Source organism: Sorex araneus, chromosome 6 (assembly GCF_027595985.1).
Source record: "Sorex araneus isolate mSorAra2 chromosome 6, mSorAra2.pri, whole genome shotgun sequence".
Lineage (NCBI taxonomy): Eukaryota > Metazoa > Chordata > Mammalia > Eulipotyphla > Soricidae > Sorex > Sorex araneus.
Genome location: NC_073307.1, coordinates 81,520,023 through 81,547,251, shown reverse-complemented (window position 1 = coordinate 81,547,251; position 27,229 = coordinate 81,520,023). Strand labels below are relative to the sequence as shown.

General features: G+C 42.6%; 1 protein-coding gene across 1 annotated transcript in view; it reads right to left on the bottom strand.

Annotated features, from left to right (window-relative positions):
* Positions 1-643: 643 nt before the first annotated feature.
* Positions 644-27,229, bottom strand: part of ADIPOR2 (adiponectin receptor 2) — a 70,278-nt gene continuing 43,692 nt past the window's right edge. The window contains exons 3-8 of the mRNA XM_055142200.1: positions 17,421-17,540; positions 12,403-12,574; positions 10,467-10,653; positions 9,641-9,828; positions 6,042-6,235; positions 644-3,462 (exon numbers count right to left, since the gene is read on the bottom strand). Of these exons, the coding sequence (XP_054998175.1) occupies positions 3,334-3,462; positions 6,042-6,235; positions 9,641-9,828; positions 10,467-10,653; positions 12,403-12,574; positions 17,421-17,540 (990 nt within the window). The 3' untranslated portion in view covers positions 644-3,333. The remainder of the gene's footprint in view (positions 3,463-6,041; positions 6,236-9,640; positions 9,829-10,466; positions 10,654-12,402; positions 12,575-17,420; positions 17,541-27,229) is intronic.

The window sequence follows — 27,229 nt, the reverse complement described above, 5'->3', positions numbered from 1 at the left end:
TGGGGCAGGCGTGATTTAGGCCAGGGAATTCTTTCTTAAACTACATAAAATAGGGCTAACCCAAAAACATTTAAGATAAATAAAACCTTAATCATAATTTTCATTTGGTACATATCAGACTTTGTCTTTTTTAATTTTTTTGCTTTTTGGGTCACACCCGGAGATGCACAGAGGTTACTCCTGGCAGTGCTCAGGGGACCATATGGGATGCTGGGAATCTAACCCAGGTAGGCCTCGTGCAAGGCAAATGCCCTCCCCGCTGTGCTATCGCTCCAGCCCCAGACTGTCTTTCTAAGCTAGTTTCCTCACCTATGAGATCAGTTAGTAGCAGTAAGACACAGCTTTAATTATATATTAGAGGCTTGACAAATCTTTTGGTATAAAACCTCAATGTTACAGATATTATTTCTATAAACTTTTCATTTTTTAAATAAAAAGTAAAACCCTAAAACTAGCTCCTCCATTCTCTAAATCTAGAGATTTACACCCAGTTAATACTGAGAAAAAGTTAAATTAGGCTTAAGTATTTCTTTGATTTATGCAGACTGAAATTTTTTTTAAATTTCTGAAGTGTCTAAAATAAGATTTTAAGTGAAATATGGCTAGTAAGTTGAAGGCGGTCAAAAATAAACAACCAAGTTCATATGTTATTTGGTTCTTTTATTAGAAGTTGAGCATACAGCAAGTAAAGAAATCCCATGGTGAATGAAACCATCACACAGATGCCTTTTTGGAACCCAACCTTCTATGCGCCCCCAAAATGTGCTTTGTGGCTTCAGCAATTTATAAAGGGGAAGGGGAAATACTGAAAAAGGCCACTATTTAATGGTGAAAGAATGAAGCTGTAGAGGTCCTACCCAGCCTAGGGCCAAAAAATGTAAATTAAAACTACAAAGAGCAAGCAAGCCTCTAATTGCTGAGAGTAAGGCATTCAGGCGCCAACCTGGTGAGAGTTCTCAGCGAGCACTGTAGGACCAAGTGCACATTGAGGCTGTTGGTAGTAAGTCGCACATAGACACACACACACACACACACACACACACACACGCCTGCCCACACACACGCACAGAGAAATGGGCATATACACACACACACACACACACACACACCCTAAAGAGGGAAGTTTTACTGGATTACACATTGTTGATGTTAATTCAGTTCATTTTTTCTAATGGTTTGTGCTATGTTGAACCAGGTTCAGCTCCGCCTTTGGGGTGTGGGGTCCCGGGCCCAGACACTGCTACTTCTACTGGTAGTGTTACAGGGCTGTGGCTCAGCCCCTTTATCCCAAAGTGCAAGACCAAAGAGCAAGTCTGGCTTCTGATATGTGCTGTGGCTTTCGTGAGACTAAGAGCACTTCCTTCCAGACGGCCACTGTCCCCCACGGGGAGTCAATACTGCGCGTGACTCTGTCAGGCACTGCACCAGTTCACCCAGAGAGTCTTTTGGCTGGGTCCACCTAGCACCCCGGGCAGTGGCCTTATCCAGAACTGAAATACTCTTTCCCAAGTTCTGCAATGGACTCCTTCCTGGTTCCCTGGCTTCTGCCGGAGACTAGAAGGAGCCCAAGGAGAAAAATAACTGAGAAAACTCTATACTGACGGGAGAAAAGACCATTCCTACATTCCCAAACACCCACTGAAGGAGACCAGCGCCATGCTTAGGGCCTCAATGTTTTGCTGATACCCACAGTCCCCAGGATGTAATCTAGTGACCTGAAGTCTTGGACGAGAGGAAGGAACCAAAGACTCAAGTGCTATTCTGGTGGTTCACCTATGACCACAATCATAAGGATCAGAATTCTGAGCCAAATCCCCTCCGCTACTCTCTCTAACACCGTAAAAGGGACACAAGCAATCCTGCTATAATTCTAACAGCTCTTCAGAGATTTAACTGTAAGGACTCTACCCCGTTTCCTAGCAATTACATGTAAGTTTCCTTTTAAACTTCCTACGCCACGGTATCCCAGGGGGTGGGAGGGAGGGGGCTTTAGGAAAAGCACGGTGGGTGAGGATCCTACTTTACAAAGTTCTCGGTTGGCTTTCCTGTTCAAACCAGGTACCAAGAGATGAAATCTCTCTTCCCTACTCCAGGAGAAGTACTCTCCAACATATATGAGCTCTGGGGGCATTTGACCAGGCTAGAAGCTCTTTAGCGACTGGCCACGTGCCAGGCACTATCACGCCGAGAAAACATCCACCTGCATTCCTGGGAGGAAGAAGTGTGGGCAGGGCAGTGATTTTCAACAGAGGGAAATTTCCAGAGATTCCCAGAGTTCCACAGCAGGATACAGGAAACTCGAAACTTCCAATCAGCTAAGGTACCCCACAAAATCCAACAGAAGGAATCAGTTCAGCAGAAAAGAAACCGATCAGCGCCTGTGCTAATGTGTCCGGAGTCCCTCCACTCCACTGTCTCCACCACCCCTTCACTGGCAGAAACGGACTTTTCCCAGGAAGGGGCTCTATGCCCAAGAAAGGGTCAGTAACCGGCACAGAACACAAAGCGTTCTCTCCGGCGACGCCTTCCGCAGAGCCTTTATCTGAAACAGCCTGCTGGCCACTCACATGCGGCTTCCCTCGACCTTGGGACTCACAAAGGCTCGGAGAGGGGCCGTGGGGTCAGCGGCCGGAGCTGCACTCTGCCCCGCTGGAGTCCAAAGGATGCCAGCCTTTAGAAGGCACCTGGGTGCACCAAGGCATTGTACATTCCGGGGCTATCACCTGATCTTCCTACAGTCACTTTGTGCAAAATTTAAACAGTGTGTGGTACTTGCATGTTTCATTCTATACAAAAATTCTCCCTCCCTCCCCTACCCCTAAGTTTTAAACATTTATATAAATTTCTCATTTAAACAGTAAATTAGAAATCTTATTTACATTAATTTCTTTGTTCTTTCAAAAGAACAGCTAAAATCATACTCCCACCCCTTAATAGGATATAAATGTTCACCTAAATTGGTTATTATTTTTTAAGGAGAAAGAACCACCAGCTGAACTGTTTCCCCATCTTCTACAAATAAATAAGATATGGATCAGAAGCCAGTTTGCAAAGGGTCTTGCAGAGCCCTCAATCGGTAGATCTCAAAAAGAAGTCAAGGTTTGGGCCATGGGCCACTTCTCCTTTCCTCCAAATTGATGCACTCCATCCTTTGAGGTATGATTTATTTTTGTTTTTCTCTTCTCAGTCGTGTATCGAGGAGTCCCCAGGGCGGCACAAAGCCCGCGAGGCTGTGAGTTTGGGGGCGCCTCCAGCACGGGCTTCAAGCTCCAGCGCGGGGCCTGCCGCGCGCAGGCCTGCTTCAGGGGCCACATCCCTGGCTGCTGGCTGCGGTCACAGTGCATCCTCTTCACTGCAGCCTCCGCCAATCATGAACCGGAATTCTTGGAGGTTTGAGACACCGTGGAAGTGAACGAAAGCGCCGGCGACCACAAAGATGTGAAACAGCTGATGGGAGTGAAACTGGAGACATGGAAAGAGAAAAAAGAAATGGGGGGTGTTATGGACAGAGAAAAGAAACCCATACATTACTGAAAGTCTGCTAGGGTCTTGAAATCATTTATGCTGAGTAGAGGGCTACAGCAGAGCTCAAATTCTAGGTGTCCACTGCTCTGGGAGTAGCAGCAGGCGTATCAGATTCCACTGAACAGGAGCCAGCTGTTCTCAAAGAAATCAAGGTGCTGCTACTAAGCTCTAGATATAAAATAGTGCATAAACAGCAGACACTTTTGCGAGCCGAGGGGCAGACTACACACCCTCTTGCTGACAGCAAAGAGCCCCGCAGGACCCCCTGAAGCTAACCAGCAGGGTGAGGGGAACACAACACTTGGGGACATTTTTGTCCTGCACTCAAACAGAGCAATGTTGTTCTCTAGAGAATGCAAGGGGGTTTCCAGGGCTACGTAGAACAGTGAAACATGTAAATTATTAGTTTTCTTTAGTTCCGAGATTCTACAATTCAATAAATACCACACTATGTCAAAAGACCAGCAACGCAGAACCTTTAGCGTCCTTCTCAAGTCTCACATGGCTCCAACAGAGAGAGAGGGGCTGGAGAAATGGTAAAGCGGGTAGAGCGGCTGACACATATGTTGGACCCCTGGCACCACATATGTTCCCGAGCCCCACCAGTAGTAATTCCTGAGCACAGAGCCAGGAGTAAGCTGTGAGCACAGCCCTGCTCCCCCCGTCACCCACCCCAGACACCAGGACCAAGCACTGCTAGGAGTGATCTGAGACCAGAGCCAAGAATAAGGCCTGAGCACTTCTTGATGTGCCCCCACCCCTCCTAAGAAAACAAAAAGATATGTAGCATTATTCCTGATTGAACCGGTTCTGTTGACTACTAACTAGTATCTTAAGAAACGCTCAGTGCAACAAATGGCACTTGCAAAATCACAGTATTCTCTCATTATAGTCTCAAAACGAGGACGTACAGTGGCAAAACAGCATTTACCAAGGGACAGTGATCTTAAAAGAATAACTAGAAGGATCCAAAGTCATAACTTGAGGGCCGGAGCGATAGCACAGCGGGTAGGGCGTTTGCCTTGCACGCGGCCGACCTGGGTTCGATCCCCGGCATCCCATATGGTCCCCCAAGCACTGCCAGGAGCAATTCCTGAGTGCAAAGCCAGGAGTAACCCCTGAGCATCGCTGGGTGTGACCCAAAAAGCAAAAAAAAAAAAAAAAAAAAAAAAAAGTCATAACTTGAGACATTTCCTCTGAAACCAAAAGTGGTCCATTCTCTTTAAAAAAGGGGTGTGAGGCAGTGGAAATACTTTTTTTATGTCAAAATTATGGAGCAATCTCATATTAGCAAATCTGAAAATCAAAAGACCGCCCAAGTTAGCATGAGCCTCATTTTTTTGTGTTTGGGTCACACCAGACAAGGCTCAGGATTGACTCCGGCTCTCCACTAGGGATGGCTCCTGAGGGTGCTCACGGGGCATTTCGGGTGCCAGGGATCAAAGGTGGGTCAGCTGTGTTCAATGCAAGTGCCAAGGCCACTGTCTCTCCAGCCCCAGCATTCCTTTCATCTTACAGGCCTCTGAACTGAACTTCACGAGACTAGTTTCAATTTTCCGTCTATTGGTATGTCATTTTTCTTTCCTTCTTTCTTATCATAATCCAGTTAGCACTACAACCCTTTCTAATCAAATACTTTACAATGATCACAGATTACTAACCTTAGGACTCTTGCGAATATCTAGTCATTAGCCTCATTTCATAAGTGATAGTCAAGACAAAAAGTGACTAAATAATTTGACAAGATGGTTTAGGATACAGAAATTCAAGGTTCTCGTGTTACACTATTCTGGTTTAAATTCCTCTTAAAGGTCATGGGTCCTGCACAAATTCTCTCCTTAAACCTTATTTCCTTAATTATAAAAAGTGAAAGCATTAATGTACTGTAGCACTGTCATCCTGCTGTTCATCAATTTGTTTGAGCGGGCACTGGTAACGTCTCCATTGTGAGACTTGTTGCTACCTACTGTTTTTGGCGTATTGAATACGCCACGGGTAGCTTGCCAGGCTCTGCCATGCGGGTGGGATACTCTGGGTAGCTTGCCGGGCTCTTCGAGAGAAATGGAACAGTAGAACCCGGGTCGGCCGTGTGCAAGGCAAATGTCCTACCCGCTGTGTTATCGCTCCAGCTGTGAAAGCATTAATAACCATTATAAATTACAGCATCAATGTGTTAGGTATGTAACGGTGGCAGGCAGGCACTGAGACCTCAATAAATGTTAGTTATTTTCATAAAATTTTTTCCAGAAAAGCACAACTTATGAGGGAAAGTTCAGACTTTTTAGGTCTCTTGATTTTAAGTCTAAAACTTTTTCAGGGGTGAGGAGTTAGGTCAGTGGTAGAGTCCTAAATTTAATCCTTAGCACTTAAAATAAACCCCTAAGCACCACTGAGTTTGGCTTCTATAAAATAATAATGAAACTGTTTGATTATTTCACTTCCCAGCTTGTCAATAACCCCCTCACCAGTACGTATACAGATATACATCCAGGTACCCCCTCCCCCAAGAGACTTACCCAGATGTCACACTTGCCAGGAAAGAAGCGTTCCGGGATGCGGGCAGCATACAGGGCAGCTCCTGTGATGTAGAGGCTGGCCATCAGCATCAACCAGCCGATCTGTCCTATGGTGGCGGCCTTCAGGAACCCCTCCGAGATGACATAGTGGAACGTAGGGATGATTCCGCTCAGGCCCAGGCCCAAAAACACTCCTGAAATAAAGAGATGAATAAGGCAAAAATGCAGAAGAAAATGAAGGAGCCAATATCACAGTACGAAACCAGCAACTACAACATGAATCGAACATTAACTTCCGTCTGATACAAAAAATAAGATTTTTCAAGATTTGGGATACAGCTATGAGACTGTCTAACTAAGTTCTGCTCACAAAGGCAACGAGCCTCATGCTTAGACAGGCTTAGCTTACCAAGTCAGTAGTCCTCAAAAGGCTTAGAAGTATTTTGCTAAGTGTTCTAGGAGTGACAGCTCTTGGAGTTTCTTTAAAGGTTCCCTAAAGAAGCAGCCTAAAAGCTGTTTCTTTATAGACACATTATAATACAAAGTGATTTCTTACTTTAAAGCAAAAGACATTCCTGGATTAGGGTGGGGGTGGGGAAGAGAAGGTGAGGGTGAGAGAAGAGGAGAAGAAAGAGAAAGAGAAAAGGGAGAAAATGGGAAGGGGGGGACCTGGGTGGAGGACAAAAAAGGAAGAAAGAGATGGTCTCTGTCAATGAAGGACCAGAGAGATCTGTAAGAGTCACTCCACCCCGGCCCTACCTGTGAGCAGTCTCACTCCCGGAAATGCTTGGGTGACTGCATGCACTGTTGGGGAATGAATGGGGGGCAGCTGCATGCAAGGCAAAGGGTACCAGCCCTATGCATATGTTTACTAATAAATAAAATGGGCATCTGTAAGTGAAAAGTAGCAGTGCTGACCGGACAAAAGGAAGCAAGCGGGGCTGGAGCAATAGCACAGCGGGTAGGGCGTTTGCCTTGCACGCGGCCAACCCGAGTTCGAATCCCAGCATCCCATATGGTCCCCTGAGCACCGCCAGGGGTAATTCCTGAGTGCAGAGCCAGGAGTAACCCCTGTGCATTGCCAGGTGTGACCCAAAAAGCAAAAAAAAAAAAAAAAAAAAAGGAAGCAAGCAGGCCTTCCTAACTCTACTACTTCTTAAATTGATTCCGTTCTTTCACCTGTTCTTTCCCCTACAATGCTTCTCAAATTGAGCGATGTAACCCTCACGGTGGTACTGGATCTATTGGTGGAGGAGTGTAGGGGGATCTGCCACAAGGGCAATAGTGGCCCTGGGTGCAACTGGCCCCGTTTAGTCACTGTAAGAAGACAGACTGGGCATGAGGTCGGGGGAGCTGAGAAATGTTACCGAGAAGGGTGTTGGGTAGGCCAATAGTTTGGAAATCCTGTTTTACATACTAAGCAAAGACTGGATGAAATCTTTCCATTTTTGACACTCTCGTCAAAAGCTCAGAAACTTGGTTCTTCTGATGTACATAAATAGACTGTTTAGTTCTATTCAGTAGAGACATTCTCATATGCTCAAGCAGGCTTAACAATAGTGTGGAGTATTACTGAAAGCCAGTCCTGACATGCTCATCTGCTCAAAAGGGGAAAGAGGGTAGGTTCTAACAGTGGTGACAAACACAAAGTTAATTCTAACTTCTAACCTTCAGGACAACAGCTAATGAACCATAGCTAAACAATTTAAAAGAAAAGCACTACTCCCAACACTTCTTTATTCCCTCTTGGTAGGCCCTGGGTGTGATACTGAGGCAGCTATAAGAAATCCCTAATGAAATGGCAAACAAGACCATGTATCTGCTAACTCCTAACAGGAAGACTCACAAAAGCAGCGAGGGGGCATTTGGCTTGAGCCGGAGCAACAGCACAGTGGGTAGGGCACTGTACTTGCCGTGCACGTGGCCAACTCAAGTTCAATCCCCAGCATCCCACATGGCCCCCCCCAACACTGAGTCAAGAACCAGGAATAACTCCTGAGCACTGCAAGGTGTGGCCAAAATAAAGGTGGGGGAGGCGGGGGTTGGGGGGAGAGAGTGGTGGGAGAGGCAGGGACATTTACATTTGGTTTTATGTTCTCAGGCTAAAGTGGCAATGTTGGGGCTGGAATGACAGCACAGCGGGTAGGACGTTTGCCTTGCACGCGGCCAATCTGGGTTCAATTCCCAGCATCCCATGTGGTCCCCCGAGCACTGTCAGGAGTGATTCCTGAGTGCATGCGCCAGAGTAACCCCTGTGCAACAATGGGTATGACCCAAAAGGTAAATAAATAAGTAAACAAACAAACAAACAGGTAATGTCCTAAATTTTAAAAAGTGGCTGTGTACCCACTTTTGGTACTATATGGTACTACTTAAGTAGAACACAATCAGTATGAAATAAAATCTACTAACTTAAGCATTTTTAAATAAAAATACAGAATAAACCAAACATATTTTTTAAAAAAAAGATCAATCACTACAAAAAGTACACTTCAAGATGAAAAAGTTGGGGCCGGAGCGATAGCACAGCGGGTAGGGCCTTCCACGCGGCCGACCCGGGTTCGATCCCTGGCATCCCATATGGTCCCCCAAGCACTGCCAGGAGTAATTCCTGAGTGCAAAGCCAGGAGTAACCCCTGAGCATCGCTGGGTGTGACCCAAAAAGCAAAAAAAACAAAAACAAAAATCAAGATGAAAAAGTTGAAATGACTTTATAATGGTTATAATGGTTAAAATGGTTACAGAGTTACCTTCCTTAAGGACAGTGTAGCGCCAAAAATTCAAGTTACAGATAACAGCCAAAAATATGCCCCAAATGTATTACCAGTTCACCTCTGATTCTAGACGTGAATGCTCTACCTAGTGATTGCCAGAAGCAATGCTTTTGCATGGCCACAAGAAGCTGCGCTGCTGGCTTGCAGATGCAGGAGGGCCCAGAGCCGAGAGGGCAATGGCTGCACCTCTAGACGGCGGGGGAGGAAGGGCCGCCCTCTGAGAACACTGACTTTAGTCCAGTGAAATTCATTCTAGATCTTGGACCTCCAGAATTGGAGAAAAGTAAATATGTGTTAAGTCGTGGGGGTTGTGGCAATTTGTTATATAAGCCATAGAAAACTAATATAGCACATTTTTATTTTATTTTGGGATTGTGTGTTTTTTGTTTTTTTGAAGGGGCAGGGGTCACACCTGGCAGTGTTCAGGGCTTACTTCTGACTGTGCTCCAGATCTCGGGGGCTGCACAGGGGCCGTCTGCAGCGGCCAGCATGTGCACGACAAGCACCTGAACCCCGGTACTATTCCTCCAGTCCCGACAGTACATTGTAATAAACAGAGATGGTAGTTGCTTGAGTTTTTGTTTTCTGCTTGCTTTTTTAAAGGACATTAATGAACCCTGCACATCATTCGACGTCCATCAAGAACATAAAACCAAACTGTACATCACAGTGATTCTCTAATAATAATAAAAAAGAACATAAAACCATAACTGAATTCTCCTTACAAGTATGGGAGTGTAATGCTTAGCAAGTGGTAAACTTTTAAGAAACGACTAATAAATAAATGAATGCTCAACGCAAAAATTTCACTTCACAAGTTCTTACCTGCCCGTACTCCTCGATACTGAGGGGTGGCAAACATGTCCCACTGGGAGACTATAATGGCTGCGATGCCCAGCACACAAATGACAATCAAGTAGATGAAGCAAGGTTGTGGATTACAGTAGAAAGAATAATAAAGCCAAGGAACAAAACTTCCCATAATCAGAAGAGCAATCCCGGAATAATCCAGTCTAGGAGAGGGAGAAATAAATCCATTTAATTAAAAAAAGAACAGCACCCAAAACAGATCCCAATTAATTCTCCAATATATGCTAAAATGAATACCTAAGATGCAAGCTAAAATGTTTGCTTTATTTTTAAGAACAAGTTCCAGAGAGGTGGCATCAAGAATTTTGTCAACTCTGCTGGATGCTTTACCCTAACCCGCAAACTCCAAATCACTGATCGAAATGCAGACCCTCAGGGGTTCAGTGGAAATCAGATGACAAGAAATGTATGTCAACTGGAGTAAGATGAGAAACTATTTAACACATTCAGGAAGTAGTGTAGTCACTGCCACTGTTTAATTCCAGGAGGTTTCTCACAGCCCAACAAATACCTTTACTCAAGATCCTAGCTTTTGTAAGCAGTAAGTTATAAATCCGTATGTGATCTCAAAAATTTAACTGAATGTGCAGTCAAGGAAAATCTTAAAATTATGTTTTAAAATACTTTTGTTATTATCAGCAATGTTTGATCTGTATACCTATATTTGATATACTATTACCAAGGGACACATAAAAATTTCTCTAGTGAAATGGGGTTGAAAGTGGAAAAACTTGAAGCAGCACTACTCTAACCAACCAATATGTACTTTATGAATACTTACTTAGAGAAGAGCCGGGAAACCCCTTCTGAATGGCAGTAGACTGTGTGGAAGAGCCATGAAAAAGAAAGGCAGAGAATGGCCCCTAAGAAGAATAAGCCAAAGACCACCTTCTCCTGCAGAGGGGCTACAAAGGAGATGTTTGGGCGAAACATATAAAAGATTCCCAGGCACAGGAAGAATACACAACCTAAGAAAAGAACACAGGGGGGAGAAAAAACCAAACAGATCACCCTTTTGTAGAGAAAATGTTTTCAACTGTTTCAGTCCCGGACTTTTGGGTCAGGCTTGTTCCACTTCGCATGTTTACAAGGTTCATGCGTGTTGTAGCATTTATCAGTACTTCCATCCCACCCCACTTTGTTTTCGTTTTGGGACCACACCCCACAATGCTCAGAGTTGCTCCTGGCTCTACACTCAGGAATTACTCCTGGCAGTGCTCAGGGGACCATATGGGATGCAGGGATCGAACAGTCAATCATGTGCTGTGTGTCTACATGAAGGGACCCAAAACTCCACTCAGAAGACATCTGCACTCCAATGTCCACTGCCGCACTGTTCACAAATTCTGGAAGCAACCCGAGTGTCCAAGAACGTAAGACTGGATAAAGAGGCTATGGTTTCATGCATGCATGCATGAATGTGTGCGTGTGCTACGTGTAAGACAAATGGCCAAAAGCAAAAGAATATGAGATGTGATCTACAGAACTGAGCCTAACCACGGTGGGGAGTAGTGAGGGGGTTTGGAATGCTGTGAGCATGGAACCCTATCAGTGACAGTATTATAAATCATGGTGACATTAAAAAAAAAAAAGTTAAGAAAAGTATCTTGCTCTTCAAGCCCATGTTGTTCCTTTGAACAGTTATCTCACTTGCCTGTTTCTTTCTTTGCTTGCCTATTCTGACTGAGAAGCCTGTTTTCTCTCTTGAACACACACTTACCCCATTCTCTATCCTCACATCTTTCTAAATAAGTTTCAGTTAAGAGCTTAATGAAACTTACTTCGTGTGTGTGGGGGGTGAGGGGGGTGCTTCTTTGGAGAAGTGTCAATTCAAATGCTTTACCTATTTTTTTAAATTGTATTATCTTTGGGGCCGGAGCGATAGCACAGCGGGTAGGGCGTTTGCCTTGCACGCGGCCGACCCGGGTTCGATCCCCGGCATCCCATATGGTCCCCCAAGCACTGCCAGGAGCAATTCCTGAGTGCAAAGCCAGGAGTAACCCCTGAGCATCGCTGGGTGTGACCCAAAAAGCAAAAAAAAAAAAAGTATTTTTTTTTTTATTAATGCATTGTGGGAGTTTTTTTTACTAATGCCTAAACAGACACTTAACTTGCAAGTAGTTTCTTCCATTCTCTGGGTTACTTTTTCATTTTCCACTTCCCTGGTACGTTCTTTTAAAAAGATTTTAAATTTTGATAAAATACAATTATCTATTTATAAAGTAAATTTCTAATGATTTATCTTTATCCAGATAAATTCTTTAATTGCATGTTTTCGGGTTTCAAGTCTAAGAAACTATTATATAATTCAACATCACAGAGATTCACATCTGTTTTCTCCTACTGGTTTATAGTTTGGGTCTGACCCAATCTGAATCAGTTTTGTGTAAATATGAGTTATGAGGTTCAACCCATTCTTTTATATTGCTATTCAATTTTTTTCCAACACCTTTTGTTGAAAAAGACTACACTTAGCCCCCTCCAAGCTGAAATTAAATTGTTAATATTCTAATGTGACTATTTTGAAGAATCAACCTACTATACTACATTTTGTAAATTGTGATGCAAAGATTAAACCCAAACTTCAATATATGTGAAGCTTGCCTCTCCCCACTGAACTACAATGCCTGGATTTTCACGTACTTTTTAAAAGTTCTGTCTCTACCATTCAATACACAAAATAAAAATGAATTTATTACATTGTTAATATCACATACCTAAGAGATGTGTCCAGATGTTTCCTGTCTCTGTGTGTATTCTGAAAATGCTCTTAAAACAGGCCCGGAAAGAAGGCATAGGGGGCCGGTGTCCATGTAGAAGGAAGTCGTTATCTTTGAGCCAATCCGGTAATACATCATGAGGGATTACTCGCCACCGACCTTCCCATACCTGGAAGAAGAACATCGTTAAGTGCTACTGTGGGTATGTGTCAATGCAGCAGTGCTGTTTCTCACAACTCTCCTACCACACCACCTGAAAAATGAGGAAAATGCTGATTCTTAGGAAGACTATAAAAACATCTGAAACACACAATGTCCTAAATAGTCTTTTAAAAAGAGATTTATCAAGAAGATATTTTTAAGCAGAGTACAACTCTTAGGAAGAAATGAATTTACAAACCAGGCCCTAACAAGAATGGTTCCAAACTTTGATTCGGACTGGTTAAAAGTGCCCCTACATCCAGACTCCTTGACTTCATTCACCACAAATAAACCTTACCTCTGAAGATTCCAGGAATGTTAAATTTGACCATTTCAATATATAATCTATTGGTAGAAAAAGAACCATAAACACTCACACTCCTTTGTCTCTTGCTAAAATTTTCCCACCCCCTTTACTCTCTTCTCTTTCTAACACAGCAGTTTAGGTTTTAATAGGCACAGGTTGTTCTTTTTACTCTGAGGGAGTAAAAAATTATTTGTCATTAAATAGCCTTAGTGCAAGCTCTAATCAATTAAGAATCTCCAAGCCTCATAAGTGAGCTTAAAGTGCTTTGATTGGGGCTGGAGCCATAATCCAGCGGGTAGGGCATTTGCCTTGCACGCGGCCGACCCGGGTTCGATTCCCAGCATCCCATATGGTCCCCTGAGCACCGACGGGAGTAATCCCTGTGCACCGCCAGGTGTGGCCCAAACAGGGAAAAAAAAAAAACCTTAAAGTGCTTTGATTACCTCATGAGGAAGCTGTGGAGATGAAATAGCACTTCATAAACTCTAACATCCACCTGCAAAGGTGGTATGTGGTATGTAAGCCTGACCATTCCCCACAGGCCATTACTGAGAGATGGTAACTAACCCCCCTTCTCAGGCAGAACGGATGGGAAAGAATCTCAACCTTTACTAGACTGCCAGTCCCTTTACCCTCCTTTTTTCCTTTGCTTCACTGTTGTTCCTCCCCTAACAAATTCCCACGGAAAAGGGATCAGGAGTTGAATGGCCCCTTCTTAAAATGTTTGTAAAGCTCTAATTCCTTTAGTCAGAAAGCTGACACTACGCTGTCCAGGGGCTAACGTGCTTGCCCTGCACAGATATTTTTAAGCAGCATTACGTACGGTTCCCCAAGCCCCACAGGAATAAGACCTTAGCACCAAAAAGGTGTTACCCAAAATGGGGTGGGGGTGGTGGGGGAGAAGGAGCGAGACCTACAACTCACACTACAAAGATCACTTATCCTTTGCTGACTTGTTTCTGCTAGAAGACATGGGATAAACACGAGACATGTGATCTACCTACATGCTTCAGTTTTTAGACAACGACCTTGCCTTTACCCAGAGTTATCGTGATAAGCATCATGGCTAGGTCACCGTAAGTTGGTTCACCACTCTATGCAATAGGACTGCTATTTACTGAGCCCCTTTCCCCCACTCCACATATTCCAGTTCTCTGCTCTCCTTAATACGTCTGACATTTCTAAGAGGACTGGTCCTCTGTGCAAAGCCAAAGGAAATAAGGACTAACAATTTAAGAACAGAGTAGCAGGAAGAACAAACACTCTATGGTATAAAAACTGAGCCAAGTGGCTGGAGCGATAGCACAGCGGGTAGAGCATTTGCCTTGCATGCAGCTGACCGGGTTTGATTCCCAGCATCCCATATGGTCCCCTGAGCACCACCAGGAGTAATTCCTGAGTGCAGAGCCAGGAGTAACCACTGTGCAATGCTGGGTGGGACCCAAAAAGGAGAAAAAAAAAAAAAACTGAGCCAAGAAGCTTTCTTTCATGATTATATTGCAGGGGATAAGCATGTGGCTCAGTGAAGAGTTCATTCTGCTTATATGAAGCTGTAGGCTCCATCCCCAGCAGCATGGAATATTCTACGATGTGTATCATATTTAACAAACCTGCACCATCAACTTGGAGTCAGGCCAAATGCCAGCACAAACACGTATATCTTTTACTCATCAGGATAAAAGAAATAGTTTAGCCAAAGACATTTGTTTAAAAGCTTAACAGAAATATTACCTAAATCAAACATCTTAATAATGACCTATGTTTGTAATATATAAAATATAAAGGTTAAAAAAATAACAACTGAAGGCTGAAAAAAGAAAGAGAACCAACCCAGATCAAGCCTGGATGGACACTCTATACAAACTGATCCTATTTCCCTTATTCCTGCTAGGAAATTTTCCCAACATGCAAAGGACACCTGCAAGACCACAGCACACTTCGATTTTTATTTGTCTAAGCACCCCCAGCTGTGCTCGGGCCCTACTCCTGGCTCCGTATTCAGGGATCACTCCAGGTGAGACCAAGGGACCACAGTGGTGCCGGGCTGGCAAGTGCCTTATCGACTGTACTATCTTTCTGGTCCAACACACTTCATTTTAAAACTGTCTCTGTTTACTTGCTTCAAATGCAAGAAACAGAATCCTTGTGTCACTAGACAAGGCTGGTTTTCAAGCGGGTGGAGCATCCTGAAGAACACCTGTAACAGGACACCTTTTCATTCCTTTCAGACTGCTGGGGAAAGATAAGGAAATGATAATTACCACAAACAAATGCTCCATCTATTCTCCCATTAGCTGTTAAACTGGAACTTTATTATTTACCTTAATTCAATCAAGGAGAGCAAAAAAGCAGTCAAGGCAGCTACAGTAACTGATTTATAATATTAAAAAAGCTCTCAAGGCTCAGACTCTAAATATTCAACTTTGAGGGCTTTTGCACAAAACTTGCTTTTAGAAATACAATCTCTATATTTTTGTGACCTCTATGCCAATTCTCCTGACAGGGATCACTAGAACGCTTCTATGATTTCGTTTGTTTTTTTCCTTCAATTTTTAAACAGTAACTAAAATTTCTTGGGCTCTAAGTACATACACCTCTTTATCCCTCATCTAATGCTTTATGTGGGGATGGGATGTGTATGTTGAGATTAAAATACTTTTCATCTGTTGGCCCAAAGTCAACTGATTCCAAATACATCACATCACATGACTGGAGGAAAAGCAAAATTCAGTTTTCAGAGTCTAATGCATAGACAGTTCTATAAAATACATGAAAAAGATGTTATGATTTTTTTCTATAAGTAATCAATTATTCTCCAGAATTATTTAACACATGAATGCATATGTATATACACACACAGAGTGAGTGACACTGACTCTCATAACCTGCCAGGGTGCCCACTGATCAGATCAATCAAGTGGTTATTCTATTTACTACTGCTCCTATTTCCTCTAAGCAAACCACCCCAATTTCATTTGCTGTATTAGAAGACAGAAGAAGAAAACAAAATAGGTTCTAATGAATCAAATAATGAATTTCAAGGAAAAAAATGAGACAAAATATACCAGCTATAGTGAAATTCTATGTGCATAAGAACTGGGCGGTTTCAGGGGTAATTCCTGAGTGCAGAGCCAGGAGTAACCCCTGTGCATTGCCAGGTGTGACCCAAAAATAAAAATAATAATAATAATAATAATAATTTTTAAAAAAGAAAAGAACTGGGTGGTTTCCCAAACATGAAAGCTTGTAACTATCTCACGGTGATTCAATAAAATTTAAAAAAAAAAAAAAAAGAAAGAAAGAAAGAAAGAAAGAACATGGCAGTTCCTCTCTAAAGAGCAGCCTGAGGGGCCAGAAGGGCAGTAAGCAGGTTGAGTGTGACCGTCCCCAGCACCGGCTGCTCGCCCGCCAGGCAGAGCCCTAAGCAGCACCTGGCCCAAAAATCAATTCCCAACCCCCCAGAAAAGAATAGCAGACTTACACACATAACCCTAGAAGGGATCAGAAAACAGCATTTAGCATCAACAAGATTCTATCTTGTCTAGACAATTGGGAAGATACATATTTCATTTTTAACCTATATAAAGAAAGATGTTTCCCTTGAAATGCTACTTTTACCAACATTTTATTGCGGCTGCTGAGGCAAAATGAATGGGTTTATAAAGTAGCAATGCACCACTGGGGAAAAGAAAAAAAATTTTTTTGAGTGGGGTGCTTTTTGGGTCACAAGCTGGTGATGCACAGGGTTACTCCTGGCTCTGCACTCAGAAATTACTCCTGGCGGTGCTCGGGGGACCATATGGGATGTTGGGAATTGAACTTGGGTCTGCCGAATGCAAGGCAAACACCCTACCCGCTGTAAAAAGTGCAGAGGGTAAAAGCCTGGTGGGAAGCAAATTGGGGGGGGGGGGGTACTGGTGGAGAGAGTGGACACTGGTGAAAGGATTGGTGAACCATTGTATGCCTGAAACCCAGTCATAAACTGTAATCTCCTGTGACTAATTTTTTTTAAATATTTCAGTTAAAAATAATCCAGTATAAGGGGGACTGGAGAGGTAGCACAGCGGGTAGGGCGTTTGCCTTGCACGCGGCCGACCCGGGTTCAAATCCCAGCATCCCATATGGTCCCCTGAGCACGGTCAGGGGTAATTCCTGAGTGCAGAGCCAGGAGTAACCCCTGTGCATCGCCAGGTGTGACCCAAAAAGCAAAAAAAAAAAAATAAATAAAATAATAATAATAATCCAGTATGAGGAGCCAGGGGCTCAGATGAGTGACAGACCACCTGTCTTGCATGCAAGATCCTCTGTTCAAATCCTAGCATCCCCCACACTGCCAAAACAGTAATAATAATGAGACTGCTTCTGCCTCCATAATTTTTGTCATAGATTATCCCCAAACAAACCAAAGGCTAAAATACTACCACTCTGCTTAAAGAGTCACGTTTTAAAAGGACTAAGAATATGGACATGAAATCTGAATGGGAATAAAAATAAACTGCCATCTTACCTTACAAACAAACTCTTCCATTCTTTCCATAGCATGATGGGCTTGTAAGAGAGGGGACATGCCCATAAATCCCTCTTCTTCCTGTGAAGCTTCCTCATGGCTCTCCTGTTCCTCAGAGCTCTGCAAGGCAATCAGAGAAGAGTCAGGGACAGAGACCAGGAACCAAATATACAATCCAAACTTCCTTTCAAAATACAACTCTTAAGAGAAAAAGAAGACCTCAGACAAGTTATACCTTAACAAAATAAGTGTACTACAGAATTAAGAGTGTTAATAAGAATATTACTCAATTCTGATAAACTATACCCGCTACATCTGATTAAGCAGCAAATTCCTAGAATAGCTTATAGCTTTGTTTGATTTTTGTTTTAAAGAAATGATTAAAGGAACAGATACAGAACGATCTGTCATATGTGGGATATAAAAAAACATGGTTGGGGGCAGAGTGATAGTATAGCTGGTGGGGTGCTTGCCTTGCAAGTGGCTGATGGGTTCAATCCCAGCACCCCATATGGTTCCCTGAGCCCTACCCTGAGCACAGAGCCAGGAGTAAGCCTTGAGCAGTGGTACACAAACCATAGTAAGCAAATAACAAATGACCAAAGGTAACAGAGCCCAAGAATTGGTCCACAGAAACAGAGCTTACTCTTGTGGAGGGTATTGTGTTGAAAGGCTGCATACATGAAACCCTATCTTTAATAGGGTATAGTAAATCCTGTATGGTGCCCAATACAAAGAAATAATGAACAATCCCTCCCTCCCCCTGCCCCACCCCAGAAATTAAGGAGGGAAAAAATGCCTCTAAGAATCCCACTGGACACATTTGAGGGGAGTAGCGGTAAGGACATACGTGTGATTGATTATTTACATAGATAAAACATTTGGCGGAGGAAAATTCTTTTGGGGAGATTAACACAAGGAGACACTGTCTCCCAGGGACATCTACATTGCTTTCATCTTTCCCTCTAGTTGTATATGTTATCAATACTCGGAGTTTGGATAAACACAGTAAGAGACAAAGATCCCACTTGGTCCTCTGGGCTCTGGGAGCAAGCAAGGTCTTTACCCTAAGTCCCGGACTATGTCTCCTCGGGCCAGTTCAGCATGTCCTTCCCCATGGGGTTCTGTCTCAAGTCAACAGACCATGCATTTATGCTTTCTAGACTGTCGCATTTCGATGCTGGGGTAGCTTTGCCACTCGACTAAGGTCCATCCCAGTCCCGTGGCAGGACTTCCCTTCTGGGATATTAGGAACTGAAGCCCTAGTCAAGTAATTATGACCAATGCCCAGGAGTAGATATATTTCAGAGTCAATCAACTCCCAAATATTAGGAGCATAGCATTAATGGTCTTTCTGTGTTTAACCAAAGAACACTGTCTACAGTAAAATATAAAAAAGGCTATAGGGGAAATAGAAAAGCTGGTACAAATACATAGCACTCAAATACAAAGCACTACAATGTTCAGAATTGGCTTATAAGTAATCAAAACTGACTTGGGGAACTGTGATAATGAGAGGTAAAATACAAAGAAAAGGTTAAAGATTAGCTTAGGGATGCTAGCAAGAGCACAATAAGCTTCTCTGGGAGGAGGAAAAGGGGCAATTCACAGATGAAGCTAAACACTTAGGGAAAATATCCAACTTTTATTAAACTACTTAAATAATTGTAGCAAAATGTAGCAAGAGAAAAACCAACTGTAAGATATGCCAAGCACAAAGAAATGGCTTTTATACAATATTCATTTCAATCTGACAGTCATTTTACTAGATCAGTATTTTTACTTCCATTTAATATAAAACATTAGCAGGACCAGAGAGACAGTACAGAGAGGTTAAAGCATTTCTGTCTTGCAAAGGCAGACTGGGTTCAGTCCCCAGTACCCCATATGGTCCCAAGTATACCAGGACTGATCCCTGAGTGCAGAGCCTTCTAGAAGTAAGCCCTAAGGACCACAGGGTGTGGCCCAAATTTAAAAAAAATTTTTTTTTTAATTCTTTAGCAAAGAGGTTAAGTTGCCCAAGGTTATAACTAGTAAAGTGGGGGAAAGAGTTTATCAAGAGAGGGGCCCGTCGAAAGTAGATAATGGACCAAACATGATGACCTCTCAGTGTCTGTGCTGCACGTCACAATGCCCAAAAGTAGAGAGAGAGTATGGGGAATATTGTCTGCTATGGAGGCAGGGGGAGGGTGGGAAAGGGGGGTCATACCAGGGATAAACTATAAGTTTACATATTTAAATTATAAGATGCAAAAATAATTTTGATATTTAGAATGGCTTTGGTTCTTCCAAGAGAAAAAGAAACAAGGATTCAATGTTGACTGAATGGTTTCTGAAAAAATGGAAAGCTAAATGAGCTATGAATAAGCTCAAGAACCAAAATTAATGGTTCCTGTTCTATTGTAAGTAAAACTTAAGTTATAAATAGCTTGAAATATGAGTGGAATTATTTATAAAATTGCAGCCTGAGTGTTAGGCACATGTATGCAGAGAACTGCTGACAGGAAAAGGTAGGAAAGCCTAACTGAACCCCATCTCCATCAAGTGGGTCCCCAGAAGTGGAAGTCCCAGCAATGACTATTACAATAAACACTTCTATTTGTGCATTTGGCGCTACCCCTGGCAGTGTTCAGGGCTTACTTCTGGCTCTGCACTCAAGGATCACTCCTGGCGGGCTCAAAGTATCAAACCCAGTCGGCCAGGTGCTAGGACAATAAATGCCTACCCACTGTACTATCACTCCAGCCCCAAAATATGTACTTTCGTACAAGGATTTTCTCAGAAAGACAGCATAGGAGGTAAGGTAAAAATAAACAAAAATAAAAAATATTCCAAACAGTCTTATTTTGTTCATTTAGACCTGGGAGTAAATGAGGATAAGATACTGGTTCAGTAAGCATTCACTACTGTCTCGGAGGAGAGAGGGAAATGGACCAATTTCTAATCATGGGAAAGAAAAGGTACAACGAAGACAATATTGCTGGAGAAAGACTGTTTTGTTCTTCAGCAGAGCCAATACAGGCTAAATGAAAGAAAACAGATGTACAATCAAAATGTTAAATGTATAGTCTAAATGGAACACGCGAGTTGGGAACCAAAAGCCCTGGCATCTTTTTTACTGCGCTGGCAAACTGTCATATCCTTTATTTTTTATAAGCTTTTGTCACCTTTCATTTTCATTGTCAAGAAGTATCTTTGAGAATTCTTTAATTGCCTGCCTCACTCCTTTGGATGTAATCAAGCTTTTTTATCACAATCATTTGATTCATTATGTTCATAATTTTGCCTTCACAAAGTTTTCTGGCCATGTATTAGAATCTCTTTGAGTAGCAGCAATGCCAATATCCCCGATCAGTTTTCTTCTATAGCTCTACTTATGTCTGATTTAACTTTCACTTTAAGCTTATGATTTTTATTTTTGGGTCACACCCAGCGATGCTCAGGGGTTACTCCTGGCTTTGCACTCAGGAATTACTCCTGGCAGTGCTTGGGGAACCATATGGGATGCCAGGGATCGAACCCGGGTTGGCCACGTGCAAGGCAAATGCCCTACCCGCTGTGCTATCACTCTGGTCCCTCCTTTGCTTCTTTGTGGGTCAATTTCTTTTTGAGTATTCATTTTTGTTTTTTTAAGATGGGTTTATCACTGGGAAACAAAATCAACTATATACTTTGTTGTCTGTGTATAATAAGAACAAGAGACAAATTACAAAGTGACTGATACTTTAAAAGCAATAACATGATTGGTCATTGATCATGATTCACATCCATTATTTGCACAATGAACTGAGAAGGTAGTAGTTTTGTATATTAGGCAATTATAATAAATATTCCACCATAACTTAAGTTTGCGGACTCCGCGCCAGGCTGTTTTCACTCAGGGCGCCCCAGAGCGGGGCGGGTGAGAACCCTCCCTGCCTCAAGGGACCCAGCCCGACAGCTGAACTCCTCGCCATGCTCTAGCAGCTTTGCAGCCACAAATTATAAGAGACTTCCTACCCATTTTCCATAATTATTACACCATATTTGATGGCGTTCAGACAGTAGGCAACAAATCATAGTCAGTCTCTCTCTCTCTCTCTCTCTCTCTCTCTCTCTCTCTCTCTCTCTCTCTCTCTCACACACACACACACACTCACACACACACACACACACACACACACACACCCCTCTCGGAGAGCCCAACAAGCTACCGAGAGTATCCTGCCCACAGGGGCAGAGCCTGGCAAGCTACCCATGGCATATTAGATATGCCAAAAACAGTAACAATAGGTAGGTCTCATTCCCCTGGCCCCTGAAAGAGCCTTCAATTGTTGGGAAAGACGAGTAAGGAGAGGCTGCTAAAATCTCAGGGCTGGGAGGAATAGAGACGTTACTGGTGCCCGCTCGAGTAAATCGATAAACAACAGGATGACAGTGATACAGTGATACAGTGAACTTGAGTTTATATCATAATGGTGAAGGTCTGGTATTACTTAACCCTTGGTCACTGAGACAGAAGCACAGTAAAATCTTGCAAAGCAGTACAGATGACTGCAGTTTCTCTTCTCATCTTTTACAATTGCTTTCTATCCAAAATGGCACCTACTAAAAGACTAATTTTAATTGAACAATGTATTTTAGCCTATGTGAGGCAAGAATTTCACTGTGGACTGCCAGTTTCTTTGATGGCTTCCTAAGCAGTGCTCGGGGACCCAGGGTCAGTACCAGCAATACTCAACTCAGCAAGCCAACTAGTCTCAGAAAAAATAAGCCAACAGAAATACACATCCCATATATAAAGCATTCAGCAAAAAAGATAAACAATCCCACCAAAAAATGGGAAAAGGAAATAACAAGCATCTCCACAAGAGTCCGTTGTTACATATTATCAGAAAAATACAAAACAAAACAATGAGATATCCTCTCAAACCAGTGAGAAAGGCATTATTCAAGAACCTGAGAAACAGTGCCGGTGAGAATGTGCTAAAAAATAACTCCTATTAATACACTACTGGTGGGAATGTCTGGTTTAGTGTTGTGATTTCTCAAACTAAGAACACAGCTCTCATATGTCCCTGTGAGTCCACTTGGCATTTATCCTCCGAAAAATAAAACATTCATTCAAAAAGATATATACACACTGCTGATGGCAGCCTCCAGGTGTGACCTCCGCCTCAGCAAGCGCCCTGATGCAGTTCCTGAAGCAAAAGCTCCTCCATGTTTCATATTACTCACAGCATAGCAAATTTGATGGGAAGACATGAAGCAGCTCACCAAGCCCAAAGAGCAAAAACAAGAACACAGAGGGCTCAAAGAGCACGAACCAGCTCAGTATACCCTCAGATGATGGCTGGTGACACCACCGTGAGGATGTTTGAGATCAAAGAAGCACAGCTAGCAAAGCCAGAAGTACAGAAGAATGAGTGCTGAAATGAGAAAATTACAAGTAGAAATGAAGAGTATGGTGATATAAAAATGCAACAGAAGCTCTGACAGCAGACAACAGCTGAGCGAAAAAACAAGGAGCTCCAAAATGACATGTAGGAAACCATTAGAAAACAGAAGTCTGAAAAGAAATGAACAGCGGGGCCCGAGCAATAGTCTAGTGGGTAGGGCATTTTTGCCTTGCATGCAGCCGACCCAGGTTTGATCCCCAACATCCCATATGGTCGGTAGGTAGCTCGAGCATTTCCAGGAGTGATTCCTGAGTGAAGAGCCAGGAGTAATCCCTGAGCATTGCTGGATGTGACCCAAAAAGCAAAATAAAGTAAAAAAAAAAAGAAAAGAAAAGAAATGAACAGCATACCAAAGAACTATGTATGGGATGAGCTCAAGAGGAAGAATAAAAGAATCATCAAAGTCCTCGAAGAACAGAAAGGCAAATTTAATGAAGAACTAATACTTAAAGAAATCATAGACAGGAATTTCCTGGACTTGAGGACTGCAGGAATCGATATGCAAGATAATCCAAAGGGTACCAGCAAACATAGTTCCAACTAGGAAAACTCCAAGACACTTGTACTCAAAATGAAAGATTCTAAAGATAGAGACAGATTATTGAAAGCAGCAGATCTTAATAAAACAACTTACATACAAAGGAGACCCCCAAAGATTTACGGCAGATTTATTAAATGAGATTCTATGAGCCAGAAGGGAATGGAGGGATATAGTACAAAATCTCAACACAATGAACATCTCATCAAGAATCCTCCATCCAGCAAGAGTAACATTCAGATTTGAAGATACAGAGTCTCACAGACAGACCACAGCTTAAGGAATTTACTGCTTTAAACCAACTTTACAAGAAGGATTGAAAGCAGCTTCTCTAAATGACAGAGCAGATTTCCCAGCACATGCACTGAGTATGGCACTCACTCCTGGTGTTTCTGGTTGCCCTCTCTTAGGTTAAGGAAGGAATGTTTACTCCTAGCTCGCTAAGAGTTTTCAGATATTTTCAATAATGAATTAATGTCTCATATTTAACATTCCATGTCTTACCAATCTTTTCAATATACCCTTTTCTTAGGATAAAACATTTTTATGAGGACTATTCAGATTTTCCCCTTTAAATTTTTCTTAATTCTCTTTACTCTTACTGAATTTTACAGTTGCAGGCTTTGCCTATTTCTTGTAAACTCTTAAATATATTAGCAAAGAATTTTTTTGAAGTTTTATTATGCAGGGAAAACAGGAATATTATTACCATAATGAGATTCAAGTACAAAATAAAAGTTAATGTGATAGTTTAGATACCAGAGTTAAAGTTATCTAATAAATGAGTAGGCATTTTATTATGTAAGTGATTTTAATTTATTTACACAAAATCACAAATTGACACTTATGAATTTATTTACTGATAATTTTATTTGTTATTCCCTAAGTTTTCTGGTGCAAGCAGTATGAAATAAATTTGCTATGTGCCTACAAAGGGGCAGGCAGGAGCAGGGCAGGAAACTGGGGACACTGGTGGAAGGAAGGTCACACTGGTAGCGTGATCAGTGTCGAAACACTCTATGCCTGAAACAACTGTATTATGAATAACTGTAAACCACAGTGTTTTAATAAACATAATTTTTTTAACAGTACAGAGAAAAATAAAATGGTCTCAATAAGAAAATACACATTCCAGTAAAGAGAAATACTTCAATCCATCCCAATATATCAGCAAGATTTGGGGTGAAGGGGGCAGGAAGGGGGGGTTTGTGCACACATGAGCAATACCAGATTTCACTCCCTATATCCGTAAGTATCCATCAGTAAGCCTGCAAGGAGATCAAGTCAGAGCACAAGGATATCTAATTAATGTATGTCCGAGGACAACTGAAAACGACAATTATCTAGTGCCTGCCTTCTTAATCTATGAGCCACAAGAAAGGGGGGGGGCGCCATGAAAATATTGGCTATGGTGAAAGATTATAAATGAGCAATAATAAAAAAAATTGATTCAAAATCCAAAGTCTTCCTGGAAGCTACTTATCTGAGTTGTATTTCTCTTGTGAAAAGGGGTTGCAAGTAGAAACAGTTAAGAGTCAGGCTTAACTTTTACCACTCAATACCTCTTTATCACTGCATCATTGTAGCACTGTCATCCCACTGCTCACTGATTTGCTCCAGTGGGCACCAGTAACCTCTCCATTGTGAGACTACTTGTTACTGTTTTTGGCATATTGGATACGCCACAGGGAGCTTGCCAGGCTCTGCCGTGCAGGCAAGATACTCTTAGTAGTGTCGGGCTCTCCGAGAGGGGTGGAAGAATCGAACCTGGGTCGGCCGCATGCAAGGCAAATGCCCTACCCGCTGTGCTATCGCTCCAGCCTCTTTACACCCAAGAAATTTCTACGTGACTCTAAATATATAAATAGGCATGCAAACCAAACATTTACTGATAATCCTAATTTTATAACAATTTTTCTACAATACCAACATTCATTTACACAACCAGTTTTAGAAGCTATGTTCTAGAATATAGTTTACATTTGGAAAACAGCGACTATAGTTGGAAGATAAAAAGTCTCGAACCTGAAACAAAGTGGGGTTCCATGCATACAAAACATACACCCTTATCCTGTACTATCTCCCAGACCAAAAAGGAATTTTTTAAAAGACAGGTAAAACAGCCTCCATCTTCATGAGCATACAATCTTAATACAGGGCTGAAATGAGCACCTATCAGAAATAAGGTGTATCTACTAATTCAAAGATAAAGAGTATGGGCCTCAGGAAAGGTCTTACAGTAGGCAGCACTGAGTTCTGATGAAATATAGCACAGTCAACAGGAGAAAACAAAAACACTATTTTTGAGGAAAAGACTAACTAGACTTAGTTAATGCTTACTTGAGATACATCTAGGGGAATAAGACATAAATTATGTAATTAAATGCTATAGTTAAAGACTTGTTAAAGAAGCTTCTTTAAACACAAACTATTCATGGACTGGAGTGATAGCGCAATGAGTATGGCGTTTGCCTTGCATGCGGCTGACCCGGGTTCAATTTCCAGCATCGCCCGAGCACCGCCAGGAGTAATTCCTGGGTGTATGAGCCACGGATAACCCCTGTGCATCGCCAGGTGTGACCCAAAAGGCAAAAAAAAAAAAAAACTAATAAAGACAAACTATTCAGCACTTTTCCATTTAATTATGGCATTCACTCATGGTATTTATGGTAATCTTACAAGATCATGAAAAGTCTGTTTATTCCTAGCTTGTTAAGTTTCTAATTTTTCAAAAATAAATGCTTCAATTAAAAATGCTAAAGTATAACATCCAAGGACAGTAGAGACATGGGTCTGGAAAAGTGCTCTTCGGTTGGAAGCCTGCCTCATGAGCTGGGGGAGAAGGCAGCAGGGATAGAGAAGGGGTCACTGAGTCAATGATGGTTGGAGGGATCGCTCGGGATGGGAGATGTGTGCTGAAAGTAGTAAAGGACCAAACATGATGGCCTCTCCGCATCTGTATTGCAAACTGTGTAACACCTTTGACTCAGCTGTGTGGCTCCTTTCAGTCAAATGATGCTAGGAGTGACTGCACGTTAAGGGATGTTTGCAGGCTCTCCAGGGGGCGCGCTCGAGCCCCTTCCTCACCCGGACAGCCGCTGCCTTGGGCCGATAAAGGAGGAACGAGGGTCAACCTGGTTGGTGACTAGTTGCCATTTATTCCATTCTGTATCTCCCAAACCTCCTCCGCAACTCTCTCCACCTCTGGTCACAGCTCTCCCCCCTCCACCTGGCAGCTCTCTCTCTCAGCTCTAGCTCCTCCACATGCCCTCTCCAACTCTCGCTCCCGAACTGTCTCTTGCTCTGCCCGCAGCTCCCACTCTGCCTCTCTCCAACTCTCTACTTTGCCAACCCTGTCCTCTCCCCAGCCACCACTTTTACCGATTCTCTAACCACGCCTCCCAAACCATGCCTCCCACCCACCCCCAAGTGCAAACAACATGTTTTTCAAGCCTTCCTGACCACCTGCCACCCAGGAGGGCAAAAGAGCACTTAAGGTATAGTTTTCCTCTCCTTAGACCCTTAACTAACATCTTAATTGACCTCCTAATATATGCCATTCTATATGGGCACAATAATAGACACAATTAGGCTTGTAGGACGACTCTCCTGGGGAATTCTCGCCACAGACTCAGTCTACAGTGCTCAGGCCAGATTAATCTTTCCTAACCCTAGCAGGGTCCAAATCTAGTTATTACTTTTTGGATCATGACAGAATTTGTCCTTGACCAAGCTCTTAACTTATAGTTAAGCATTATGGCACTTTGGCCAGGCCCATCTCTATGCCAGGGTACCTCACCGCTTGCCCTGGGTCCATCCAATCCCTCGTCAGA